The sequence below is a fragment of the Bidens hawaiensis genome, unplaced genomic scaffold (genome assembly GCF_021521415.1).
Source record: "Bidens hawaiensis isolate Kalapana, Puna unplaced genomic scaffold, B.hawaiensis_p1.1 tig00029907_1, whole genome shotgun sequence".
Classification (NCBI taxonomy): Eukaryota; Viridiplantae; Streptophyta; class Magnoliopsida; order Asterales; family Asteraceae; genus Bidens; species Bidens hawaiensis.
Window position 1 is genome coordinate 61,080 of NW_027494970.1, and position 13,017 is coordinate 74,096.

General features: G+C 31.7%; 1 protein-coding gene across 1 annotated transcript; it reads right to left on the minus strand.

Annotated features, from left to right (window-relative positions):
- Window positions 1-8,247: 8,247 nt before the first annotated feature.
- On the minus strand, window positions 8,248-12,033 carry LOC143579676 (CASP-like protein 1F2). The gene is made up of 3 exons (XM_077062915.1): window positions 11,846-12,033; window positions 11,641-11,773; window positions 8,248-8,487 (listed from the first exon to the last, which is right to left on the minus strand). The coding sequence occupies exons 1-3, from the start codon at window positions 12,031-12,033 to the stop codon at window positions 8,257-8,259; spliced, it is 552 nt and encodes a 183-aa protein (XP_076919030.1). The 3' UTR covers window positions 8,248-8,256.
- Between the last annotated feature and the right edge of the window lie 984 nt (window positions 12,034-13,017).

Here is a 13,017-nt window from a genome sequence, read left to right on the forward strand (position 1 = left end):
TGGAATTCAATAACTTAGACGGATGTGTCTTCTTCTTCTGCTTGCCCTTTTTGCATGCAACGCAGTGATCAGATAACTTAAAATTCTTTAACGAGACACCCTCAACTAATTCATTTTCCATTAAATAATTCATCTTTCTGACATGTATGTGACCCATTCTATGATGCCATAGAATCGATTCTTTCTCGGTTGCTTTCGAGACAAAACATGTTTCGATCGATGTTGATATCTTAGAACTCATATTTAAGACATAAATATCATTTGATCGTGGTGATCGCATGACAACCATGTCCTCGGGAATAACATAACCCAGTTTCAAGATAAGACACTCTTTGTCAGTAAATATCGTAGTGTACTTTTTATCACAAATCTGCGATACACTCAATAAATTATGATCAACCTTGTCACAATAATTCACTTTCTCAAACGTAATGTGACCATTTGAAACTTCACCTTTTTGTGTGATCATTCCCCCAGAATTCCCAGCAAACGCTACATAACCCCCTTGAATATTTCTTATGTGGTTAATAGGTCGAGATTCCCAGTGATATGACGAGAACATCCGCTATCCATGATCCAGTTTTCAACAGAAATAGTCTTGGATGAACCCTACACACAAACAAAAGTGATTAGTTCAAAAAGGCAGCCCAGGCCTCAGTCTTGGGCACCTTTTGGTTTTCTCTTTGATCATTAACTTTAACAGATTTCAATTATTGTTCAGCCACTTGTGAATAAGTTACCGGCTTCTTAGACTTTCGTCTTAAGTACGCTGCCTGAACAATGTTTGAATTCTTGTTTTGACATATAGGTTCAGTTGGAATGAATTTTGGTTTCACTTGACCGTGTGTCTCATTGATATGAAGAACCTTCCGAGGATTCACATCAGAGAACAAAATATGAGTATCATCAGCATACGACACAGGTCGTTTTAGGATCTCCTTGACCAATGGAATTGGCTTAGATTTGTCCTTGATAAAAGGAGGAAGATTCTGATAGTTCTGCTGACTACAATTCCTCACAACATGACCTTGTTGACCGCATAAAAAACAAATTCGCATGTCTACATGATGATGTATAGAAGAACTTGGAATAAATGATGCAGATGATTGATGATGACTCACATTTTTAGTCATGCTCTTAGGAAACTCATCAGATAATTCAGATTTCTTCTTTAAATAAAAATCTAAATTAGAACAGTTCGAAAAGATTTTTAGTGTATCTGTCCCAGTTGACTTCACAAAGTTAATCTTCTTAGCTTGTTTTAAAAATTGTTTTGCCTTAGTCAATGGATCAGATTGAACTGATGTTTTTGTTTGAGCATACACACGTTCAAGTTCTTGAATTTTTGAAGTTTCATTAACAAAAACACTCTCAATAAGTTCAGGTTTGATAATACTTATTGGAATATCATTTTCAGTGAACATCGTATCCATTCCCTTAAACTTAAAAACTCTAGCAGAAGAAGACTTAGAACTTGGAGGATTAATGAAACGCATTAAGTCCTCGTCAGAAATCTTTGGTTTAACTGACTTCTTTTTCCTCACTGGTTTAGTTTTCACAGTTTCTTCCTTGTTCATTTGAGACTTGAATGAACCATACACAGCTTCCTCAAACTCTTGAGGTTCGCAAAGAATATGATTAGAACTAGGAATGTTCTTATTCTTGTGTATTATCTCAGGTTCAAACACATCTTCAATAATCACTGTATCAAAGTTTTCAACAAAGACCTTTTTACTTTCCACATGAGGTTTCTGAGGAGCAACTTGGGGTTTGACAATTTCAGGTTTAACCATTTTAGGTTTTTCAGAAAGCACAGATTCCTTTTGAATCAAATCTTCTTCTTTTCTTGCAAAAGGATTAATTTTATAATCATTATGAAAAGGTGGTGGAATTTCAACAAAACCAATACCTTTCTTGGAATCTTTTTGTTTCCCAGATACTTCAATAATTTCATTCAACAGAAACGATGGATTTCTAAATTTCCCCAATTTGTTTTTCAACTCAAGAACCTCATTCTCAAGCTCAGTTATCTTAGAACGATGTTTCAAAATTTCCTGAAACTTTTGTTCATTAATGGTCATTTTCACAGATAACTCGGCTTTGATATCGTGGTTACTTGTCGACAATGCTTCAATCTTTTCTCGAGATCTCCTTTGAGATTCAAGAGATTGTCGATAAGTATCCTTAAGAGAAGCAATTTCTCTTATAAGATTATCATTTTGATTTTTCAATTCTTCTAACTTAGATTTGTTAGATTCACAGTCAACACATGATACATTAACACATGAAGTAGTAGAAATAGAATTACTAATCTCATTGATCTTGGCCATGCAAGCAAACATTGATTCAGAAGTCTTGTCGCAAGAGTCGTCAGAATCAGATCCAGTATCATTATCGGAAGACATCTCACTACCAGCAGCATCTAGACAGTCTTTATGTAACCCAAACATAGCCAAATTTGCTTGAACATCATTGCATAGTAACCGTTGTGACCAATCATTACCATCTGCTAACATTGCTTGTGTTGTAGAAGAAAATGGTTTCTTTTCATCATCACTTCCTCGTGGTGTAGAAGAATTTTGATGTTGACCACGAGAACCAGTGTATTCTTTCTTAGGTTTATCACATTCCTTCGCGAAATGCCCAAATTCTTGACAATTATAACATTTTACTTTTAATTTGTCAAAACCCAACTTCTTGTTTAAAGCTGGAAGATCTTTTCCAGTTCTCTGCATGAATCTTTTGACTTTACGAACGATCATCGCCATGTTCCATTTCAAATCCATGATTTCTAGATCATCAGGATCTATCTGATCATAGTCCTCATCTGTTAAATCACTTGTGGCAATTTTACTACTCACTAAGTTTTCATATGAAGACATAAAAGCCGTCAGAAAAGCAAAGTTTTGCTCAGCTTCCTTCATATTAACACTAGGTGGTGTAGCAAATGGATTGGTACTAGTCGAACTTCCAGAACCACCCGAATTACCAGCAGAGTAAAAACAAACTTTTGGATCATTAAACATTGTTGATTCTTTTTCACTTGCCGCATGAGTAAGAAAAGCAGTGATTGGAGATATTGTTGAACTAAGAGGCATACTTCCACCAAAGAAAGCAGGATCTTGATTTTCTTTGGAGGATTTTTGACACTTAAGATCATATTCTCTAGCTTCGATCTTTTGTAGGAATTCAAGTGCCGTCAAGTCTTCATTCAGAAAATAATCATTCTCTTTCAAAACCATTAGAAATGTTGAGTAGGAACTTGGAAGCACACTTTTAATAGTGTCAATTTTATCTCTTTCAGAAATTTCCATTTTCATCTTGTCCATTTCAGCAATTAAATGACTAAATCTTGTAGTCATCTCTTTAACTGTTTCTCCTTTTAATAAATTAAAGTTTCGAAACTGAAACTTGAGCATCACTTTCTTACTCTCCGCTGTGTTTCCCATGCTTCTCATACGCGGATATTGAAATAAAGACGCACATCTCTTGATACTACCAACTTGATGAAAGATATTTTCTGGTAATGACATAGTCAAAGTAGAATATGCTTTTATCTCGATTTCTAAAGCTTTCTTCTCTTCTTGTGAGTATTGAGAAACGGCTTTAGGAGTATACCCAATAGTATCATCACCAATCATTGGTGCAACATAAACTTCATCAAGACAATATGAGCAGTCAGGATGAACAGATCCCAAATGTGCACGAAACCGAGGTTCCCACTTGGCAAAGTCACTGAACTTCATCAATCTTGGACATTTAGAATGTGAACCTATCTCGGTATCAAGTTGTAACATTTGTTGCATCAACATGTTTTGAGACGCCAATGCATACATACCAGCCATTTTTGAAACGATTCAAAAATTTAAAGAATGTGAACAGTTATAGCGAATCAAGTGTAGCGAATCAATAAACAAATATAACGAACTATGAATAGTGTAGCAAATCAAGTCTTAACAAAGTTAAAACTAATCAGTAACGAATTATCTTAACGAATCAAAAGTCAACCGAACGAGTCAACTTAACGAATTACAAATAAGGTTAACGAATCACTCAAATGGCGAAACAGATAACGAATGAGATGAAGGTTTAACGAATCACAAGTCAACTTAGCGAATTGACCAAACGAATTGACCAAGTCAACTTAACGAATTGACCAAACGAATTGACCAAGTCAACTTAACGAATTGACCAAACGAATTGACCAAACGAATTGACCAAGTCAACTTAATGAATTGATCAAACGAATTGACCAAGTCAACTTAACGAATTGACCAAACGAATTACAAAGAATTACTTTAGCGAATCAGATGATAGTCAGTAACGAATCGCCAAAATAAACTTAGCGAATCACTAAGAAGTGCTTAGCGAATTAAGATAACGAATCAGCTACAGTTGATAGCGAATCAACACTATAGCGAATTATACTATAACGAATCAGGTTGTTACAACCGTTTGTAACAAACTCTGACACCTTATGCCACGTGGCAAAGGTTGTTATGACACAAATCCCAAGAAGAACACGTGTCACATGAATCGGTTAATCTAGTTAACGAACTAGATAACACGAATCAATAACTCACACGAATTGGCTAACTAATAAGATAACGAATTAGCACTGTTGATAACGAATCACAGTGAAACATATAGCGATTCACCATGAAGAAGATAACGAATCACATTCATCTTCAAATCTTCAAATCTTCAAACTCATTTCCAGAAATTATGAAGATTAACCCAGAAACCCAGAAATACCAAATTCGTAATACAACCTCGTTACTCAACCAAATCTCACAAATAACCAATCAAAATTCTCGTAAACCAATTCCGAATACAATACACAAAACCTCGTAATCAATTATCCTTGATAACCAATCCAAATTAACCAAAAACCACACACCTGTTTCGGACTTAAACCGAAATCAAAACCAAACCACACAAATCCAAATCAAACATCAATTCCTCTTAACCAAACCTCTACAATACCTTAATCAACACGAATTCAATCCAATTCGTCCATATTTCAACCAAAATAAACACAAATTGATTCAAGATCAAATAAAACCAAAAACTAACAAAGACGAAATAATTAACACACCAAATCAAGTGTACTGAGCACCAACAGCTCTGATACCACTTGTTGTGACCCGTATCAATAACAATCAACAGATCTTAGATCTGAATCTATACTATCAATACGTTTATAGATCTAGCTCATAATTAACTTGATTTAATGTTATGTATGTGTAATAACGTTAATGTGAAGCTTGAGAGAGAGAGTAAAATACTTTAAAACTTTTCTGAATAATGTTATGTCTCTCAAAAAACTCTCTCTTTACAAGTGAACAGTTGTTCACTATATATAGAAGGCGACCTGGTTCGCTAACATACCCTAGCGAACCAGCTTCCCCTTTGTTACATAATTTAACTTAACGAACCACCCCCTGATTCGTTAACATCCCCTAACGAATCAGGAGGGAATACATAACAATGTCTTAGTTCGCTAACATCCCTAGCAAACTAGACTTAACCTTAACGAACTAGTCTTAGTTCTCTAACATCCCTAGCGAACTAGACTTAAACTTAACGAACTAGTTCAAAATAAACATTAAATATTACATTAATCATCAAATAAACATTAACGATAAATACAAAGACTCTAGACGCAAAACCGTGCACTAATATTATTGAATATTGATTAAGACTTTAATTTAAAGATCAATTATTATAGTATTATAAAAGACTAAATGTAGGTTTTTGATTGTCATATTGTTACCTACAACACTTTTTTAAGTGAATATACTATTGATTTTATAACTTGCAAGATTCATATATTATGCATTTAAAGAATCAAAGATGTATATTATCTACTAGGTTATTGACCTGTGGGTGCCACAGGTGGAAACATATAAAGCATGTAACATTCACCGGTAATATAAAAGTGGATAACATAAATTCATACATATATGTGGAGACGAGAAGATGATATACAATTGTTAATAATGTCGGTAACAAAATATAAAATTTATTAAACATAACTTTCAAACGAAAATAACATGCATTTTACAATCATTAGATATATTAAAAATGAGAATTTCATAAATTACAAAATAGTTCCTTTTAAACGAAATTTGTAGTTTTATTTGTAATTTTTTCTTCCTTGTCTAATATAAGCATTTTAACACCGTCTCTACTTTTCACTCGTGATAAAGCAACATATAGTTGATCATATGTTTAAGTTTTAACAAAATTAAATTTCTATTTTCATCACCACCAATTAGCATGTACGAAATATGGTGAAAAGTTTAATCTCCCAAGTAGATGCAATTTGTCTAAATGAGTAAAACAATATAGCTACAGAGCACAATCTATTAAAACAATATTAGATTGTTATTATTATATGCATTCAATAACTATTTAACATAATTTATCCACAAAGGAGTTATATAAAATGGATGAGAAAGCTTTACCTAATTTCCTAAATGATATTTATTATGAATCAACTATATGCCAACTATACTTGAATGAAAATTAACATGTTATTAAATATTGATTAAGACTTTATTTTGAAGATCAATTAATTCTAGTATTATGAAAGATTATATTAGATTGTCATAACAGTTTGTTTTGTAGCATAAATTTTAAATATACTTATAAAAACAAATGTCTTAGATATTGTTCATCTTTTAACATTGATGTGCAACAAATATTTAAATTGATGTGTAAATAAACATGGGTACTATTTTAGAGTAATAAACATTACGGTTATTGATATGTAACAAATGTCTTAGATAAAGTTCATCTTTTGAATCAACATTGAGATAAAAGTTTTGTTGAATCAAAATTGTAAAATTGTTTTGTTGATTTAGAGACTAATTTCTTTGTTTGCTTATTATTGTACTCATGTTATAAGTTATAAAATATTTTATTTTTTCTTTTATCTTTGTTAGTCTTTGTATGTTTTTGTATTTTATTTAAATAAGTTATGATGTCTTATAATTCATATAAAATTATCATTTTTTTTATAAATACAACATTTGCATTTCATTATTTATAAATACAACAACGCCATTATAGATATACCAGATGATCTTTTGATTGGTGATTCATCTGATCCTATTTCTGATCTTATTGATTTTGTATATCTAGCATTATTGGAAAATTTTAATGAAAATTCATATTTTCAAGAAAGGGCCATACTTGCACATTTAAATGAGGTTGTCCAATATATTAATAAAAAAAAATTCTTTGTTTCTCGGAGAAGAAGTTAAATATCTTAGTTCTGATAGTATAGACAAGTCTGATAGTGTTGGTCCTGGTTTCGATCCAGCATTACACTCACCGGATTTTCTAAATGGTTTAAATATATCTGGTATGTCTAATCATAGTTTAGTCCTAAAAGTTGGTGTGCCAATAATGTTACTAAGGAATATTGATCAAAAGAACAGTTTATTCAACGGATCGGATTACAAGTAATTAACTTGGGGAGGCGTTTTATCGAAGTAAATGTTATTTCAGGTGCTAACATTGAGTTTCGCGCTTATATAATTCGTAGTGGTCTAACTCTTTCAGATAAGAAATTGTCATTCATATTGAAACGAAGACAGTTTCCTGTTGCGGATTGTTTTGCAATGACCATTAATAAACTCAAGGCCAATCACTAGCAAGATTTGACATATACCTGCGAGAACAGGTGTCTACACATGGTCAACTATATGTGGCTTTATCTCCAGTAAAGAGTAGAGACGGTGTTAAAATGCTTATATTAGACAAGGAATGTAAAGTTACAAATTAAACTACAAATGTGGTTTATAAGGAACTATTTACTAATTTATATTTGTAAAATGGATGTTATTTTAGTTGAATGTTATGTTTATACATTATTTATATATTAATTGATGCTTGAAACGTGTGGATGTTACATGATTTATATTTTTCCACCCGTGGCGCCCACGGGTCAATAACCTAGTATATTATATTTGTATACGGACTTATAACGTAATATTTAAATAGTTAGCTTCAACGTATCTTAAAGTTTCTTGGGTTATATCAACCGAAATTTGTTGATCAACAATGAATCGAATACTCATAACACAAGTCGTATGTAATGTTTCTATTCATTTCTTTCTTAACAGAAGAATGATAATATATTATTAATCGAGACTTCATGAGCTAGAATAAAGTGCATTAATTATAAAATAAGTGTCGTTTAAAATAAGTTAATATAATACAAATAAAATGCCAATATATAATTGCTTAATGTGTCGCAAGTAATTTGAGCTTCCATTCTGAGATGAAAGTGAGGATAATCATGCAAGCAAAATCCGCATAAGAAAATGCAATCGAAAGGGTACCCATCAAACAGAACTTTCGAGCCAGGTGACATATAGGAGCCCAGCTGATTCCCAGTTTTTCAATACCTTTTAGTGCCACGAATCCAACACCAGTTGCCGCCGCACATCCGGATATCACCAATGTCATCATCACCTGCACATGTTTCATTCCATAATAAAATACGGGACATCTGAGATTTTAATATATGCATAGAACTCAAAAACGTTAATATACTTGTTTACATCGAAATTAAAGGCAAACGAGCGACAAGCTGCGCTGCTAACCCTTAAACCATTCATGATGCAACAAGTGGGAGAAATTTATCAAGTTTTGTTGGTATTTAAATGTTAGATAAGTTCCATTTTGTAGAAAGATAAAAAAAATTGCAAATAAATGGATTTTGCTTCACATTAATTTCTTGAACATCAACGAAACACAACTGCGCTATCATAAAATTGATCAGTTTAGCCTATTGTAATAAAGTTCTATATGTTTAATTTGGTCGGTGGGCTATAATTAAATATTGGTTAAACAAGTTAACTGGTTGACTAGTTTGATTGAACAGGTTGACGGTCAACCTCTTTAATTAGAAATTTAGAATTAGAAGCGATAATGCACATCAACCTAAGAGTTTTTTTTTTTTATCAAAATGGAGATGGGGGAATTTTATTCATCAAAATAGGTGATTTTAAAAGTATTTATCAAACTAAATTGTTTTTCTCTTTCTTTGATTTAAATAACATTCTATATTTAATTTATTTTCAATTTTGTATTCAACTTATTATATTTTCACTATCTTTCATATTTTCATTTTATAAATTAATATACAAAACGTATTTATAAATCACTTTTTAAATATCTAATAATTTTTTAAATATTTTTAAATCAAACCATTTATCAATTTGGTTGCTCGGTGATGTGTGTTCTATAATATTTAGTGATTATATTCCTTTTTATTTTATAATCAAAATTTTTCTTATTTGAGTCGCTACGTATTTTAATCAACCCATATTTTTTTAACGACCAACCAAATCAATTCATTTATATTCACACAATACTAGCAAGAACTTAGTAGCATAATGTACAACCTTAAATGGGATAAAAACTATCCCCCGATTAACACCCATTTACACCCTTGCAACGAGTTAAAATTAAATTCATTTCACCTTTCTCACGTTCACTCCAACCATTTTGCTTGATTTTTAACCCATAAGAAGCTCATTGGGTTAATCTCACAAATTACACCACTTATTAACCCATAAGAAGCTCATTGGTTTAATCTCACCAATTACACCACTTATAATCAAATCATATTAAGCACAACTAAATAAAACCAACCATCTTACTAAAACTCTAAAAAATATAATAAACTATTTATTTTACTTATTTGAAAACTCAATAAAAGCCTTTCTGACACAGGGTAAAGTTAAAATACAAGGGACAACAAAAATGAGAAGGGTGAGAAGAAATTCAGTCCATCGATCTTAGATTTGAATTGTTGAGATTAATTTATTAAAGAAAAATTGATGGAAATGGCATGAGCGTAATAACCCACCTTTGTTGACTTTCTCTCTCCACATGCAAGGCACATGTCAATTCTCTCATTATTTTAAAATGTCCATAACTTTTTCATACGACATTATTTTTTAAAAAAAAATCTCCATAATAATAAGCGTTTTTTTATTTTTAATATGAGTATCATATTGTTATATAAAAATAAAAATAAAAATAAATAATGAGTTTTTTTTATTGTGTTTTTTTGTTGTTCATTGTGCCTTTTAGTTGAGTTTTCATATGAATTGTATAGATTTTGATCATTATATTTTTCAATTGGTACTCATATTAAAGACAAAAATTAAAACAAAGATTACGTCATTGTGTCGTTTTGTTCGTCACTAACTTTTAGTCATTGTGTAATACGTTCATTGTCTTTTATTCGGATTGACATATGACAAATTCATTTAATTTGAGAAAAATAGTATTGCGTTCATTGTATATTACATTCAAATCATTGTGTAATATGTTGTTTCCATTGTGTTTTACGTTTCAAGTCATTGTGTTATATATATATATATATATATATATATATATATATATATATTCACCGTTATGTCTTACGTTTTAGGTCATTGTGTTATACGTATTCACCATCGTGTCTTACGTTTAAGGTCATTGTGTTATGTGTATTCACCATTGTGTTTTACGTTTCAAGTTATTGTGTAACATGTATTAATCATTGTTTTTTATGTATTAGATAATTTTTTATTATTTTATCATTATGTTTACATATTATTACACAACGGTGTTATTAGTATTTAAAAAAACATAATGATGAGTTGAAAGACACGATGACAAAAAAACACAAGGACGAAAAAAGACACAATGGTGTGCGAAAAGACACAATGATAAGCGAAAAGACACAATGGTGTGCGAAAAGAGACAATGACGAAAAAAGACACAATGATAAGCGAAAAGGCATAATGGTGTGCGAAAAGAAACAATGACGAAAAAAGACACAATTGTGTGCGAAAAGACACAATGACGTGATTTTTGTTTTAAATTTTATATAACAAAAATCATACTCATATTAAAGATAAAAAAAAATATCATACGAAAAAGTTATAAACGTTCTAAAATGATGGGGGTATTAACATGTGCCTTGCATGTGGAGAGAGAAAATATGTATAATTACCTCTATACCCTTTTTCTTTTGGTCCCAACAAGACATATGCCAATTATTTATGGCTTTTCACATTTCTCATTTTTATTAACTTTTATAGAATAAGTTGACCCTTCTGACAGAAACCATACTTTAGTCAAATAAAGACTACTAATCAAATAAAGACTACGGCTACAAATATTAAGAGATGCTTCTTTTATTTCACACATAACTTTAATATTTTACACTTCTGAATTCTGAAAACTCAATCCAAGTTGCAATTGAAAGTGAATAAATGATCAGAAGCTACCACTGGAATAATGAGTTTGAAAAATACATTGAAACAATGATTTGGAAAAGAAAGTTGAACATCGATTGGTTTGTTAAAGGAGAGGGTCATAAATTTAATTGTTTTAAATTAAAAACAAAGAAAGAGGAAAAAAAACCTAATTTAATAAATACTTTTAAAATCAAATATTTTGATAAATAAAATTTCCTCCGACCCCATTTTGGTAAAAAAAAACTCCATCAACCAACCCAAGCACACAACTTTTATTTTCAAGAATTAGATATAACAGTCCGAAACATTTATGTTTTTTCATCTATATATGATCTGGAAATAAAAATAAATCATGCGGTAAACATACCACATCGTGAATAAGCAAATTAAAATATAAAGAAGATATGTGTTCTGTATAAGAGCTTCTCGTTTTCTTGTAAACCAGAATTGAGGATAGTAGAGAGAAAACGCATACTAGTGCATCTGCTACGAGTTTGTACCTAAAACATATCACATCATTAACAGAAAAATTGTTCATTTAATGTTGTTTTCCAATCGTTAACATAAATCACCTCAACGCAGAAGAATATTTATAATGAGCTTTAGCAATCGGTATGCGGTCCAACATATAGATTTCTTGATTGCTAGTCAGTATCGTGACAACTGAAGTTGCGGCAAACCCGTGTGCCAAAACACGTAGAACAACATGCGCCACTTCCAGGATAAACGTCCACCATGTAGTCGACAAAAACCTCGTCATGGTTTCGTTCTTTTTGGAAAAGAAAAGAACACTATCTTCGGTTTTATGTGCACAAGTGTTAATTGATTTTCATGAAAAGGAATGAAGCACGTAAAATGTTTATGCAATTTATAGTTATGGAAACATAAAGATGATTGAAAACGTAATTGTAATGAATTAATCGTTATAAACGAAATTGTTTTAGTTGTTGCAACGAATTAAGTGATGGCGGGAATGTAACAAACTGTATATCACATATTTGTATTGCAAAATGAGTTGGAGGATGCATAATTTTGCAAACTATTAGAAAACGTTCTGTAAAGAGTATGAGGATGCGTTTGGATGTTGTTTTCTTGATCATGTATTTTATCTCTATTTTTTGGGAAGGCGTGTTTTACATCTGGTCAAATGCTATTATCTATACATAGACTAAAAGCCGATTTTTGTGCTGCAACAAGTCGCGGACCAACGTCTAGGGATGACAATGGGTTGAGTTTGGGTCGGGTTTAGGTATTACCAAACCCATACCCGGTTATAAAAGTCCATCCAAAACCCGTCCCAAACCCATCGGGTTTTAATCGGGTAATTACCCGTCGGGTTTCGGGTTTCTTATCGGGTTTTGATAAAATACCCGTCGGTTATACCCGGCTTAAAACCCGCTGGGTTTCTACCGAACTTTTAAGAAATATAACTAATTGATTACAAAGATGGTTACCATAAAGATAAAATGTCTCAAATAATTGACATAACTAAGTTTCGACACTTAATATATTTGGAATATAGTGTGTGTGTGTGTGTATATATATAATATAATAAGCAATATCGGGTACATCGGGTATATAATTGGGTAAATGGGTTTATGTTATCGGGTAATCGGATTAGGTAATCGGGTATATTAGAAATCTCAAACCCGTCCCAAACCCTAATGGGTTGGGTATTACCCGTCCCATTTATGTCGGGTTTCGGGTTTTCCCATCGGGTTCGGGTTTCGTTGCCATCCCTACC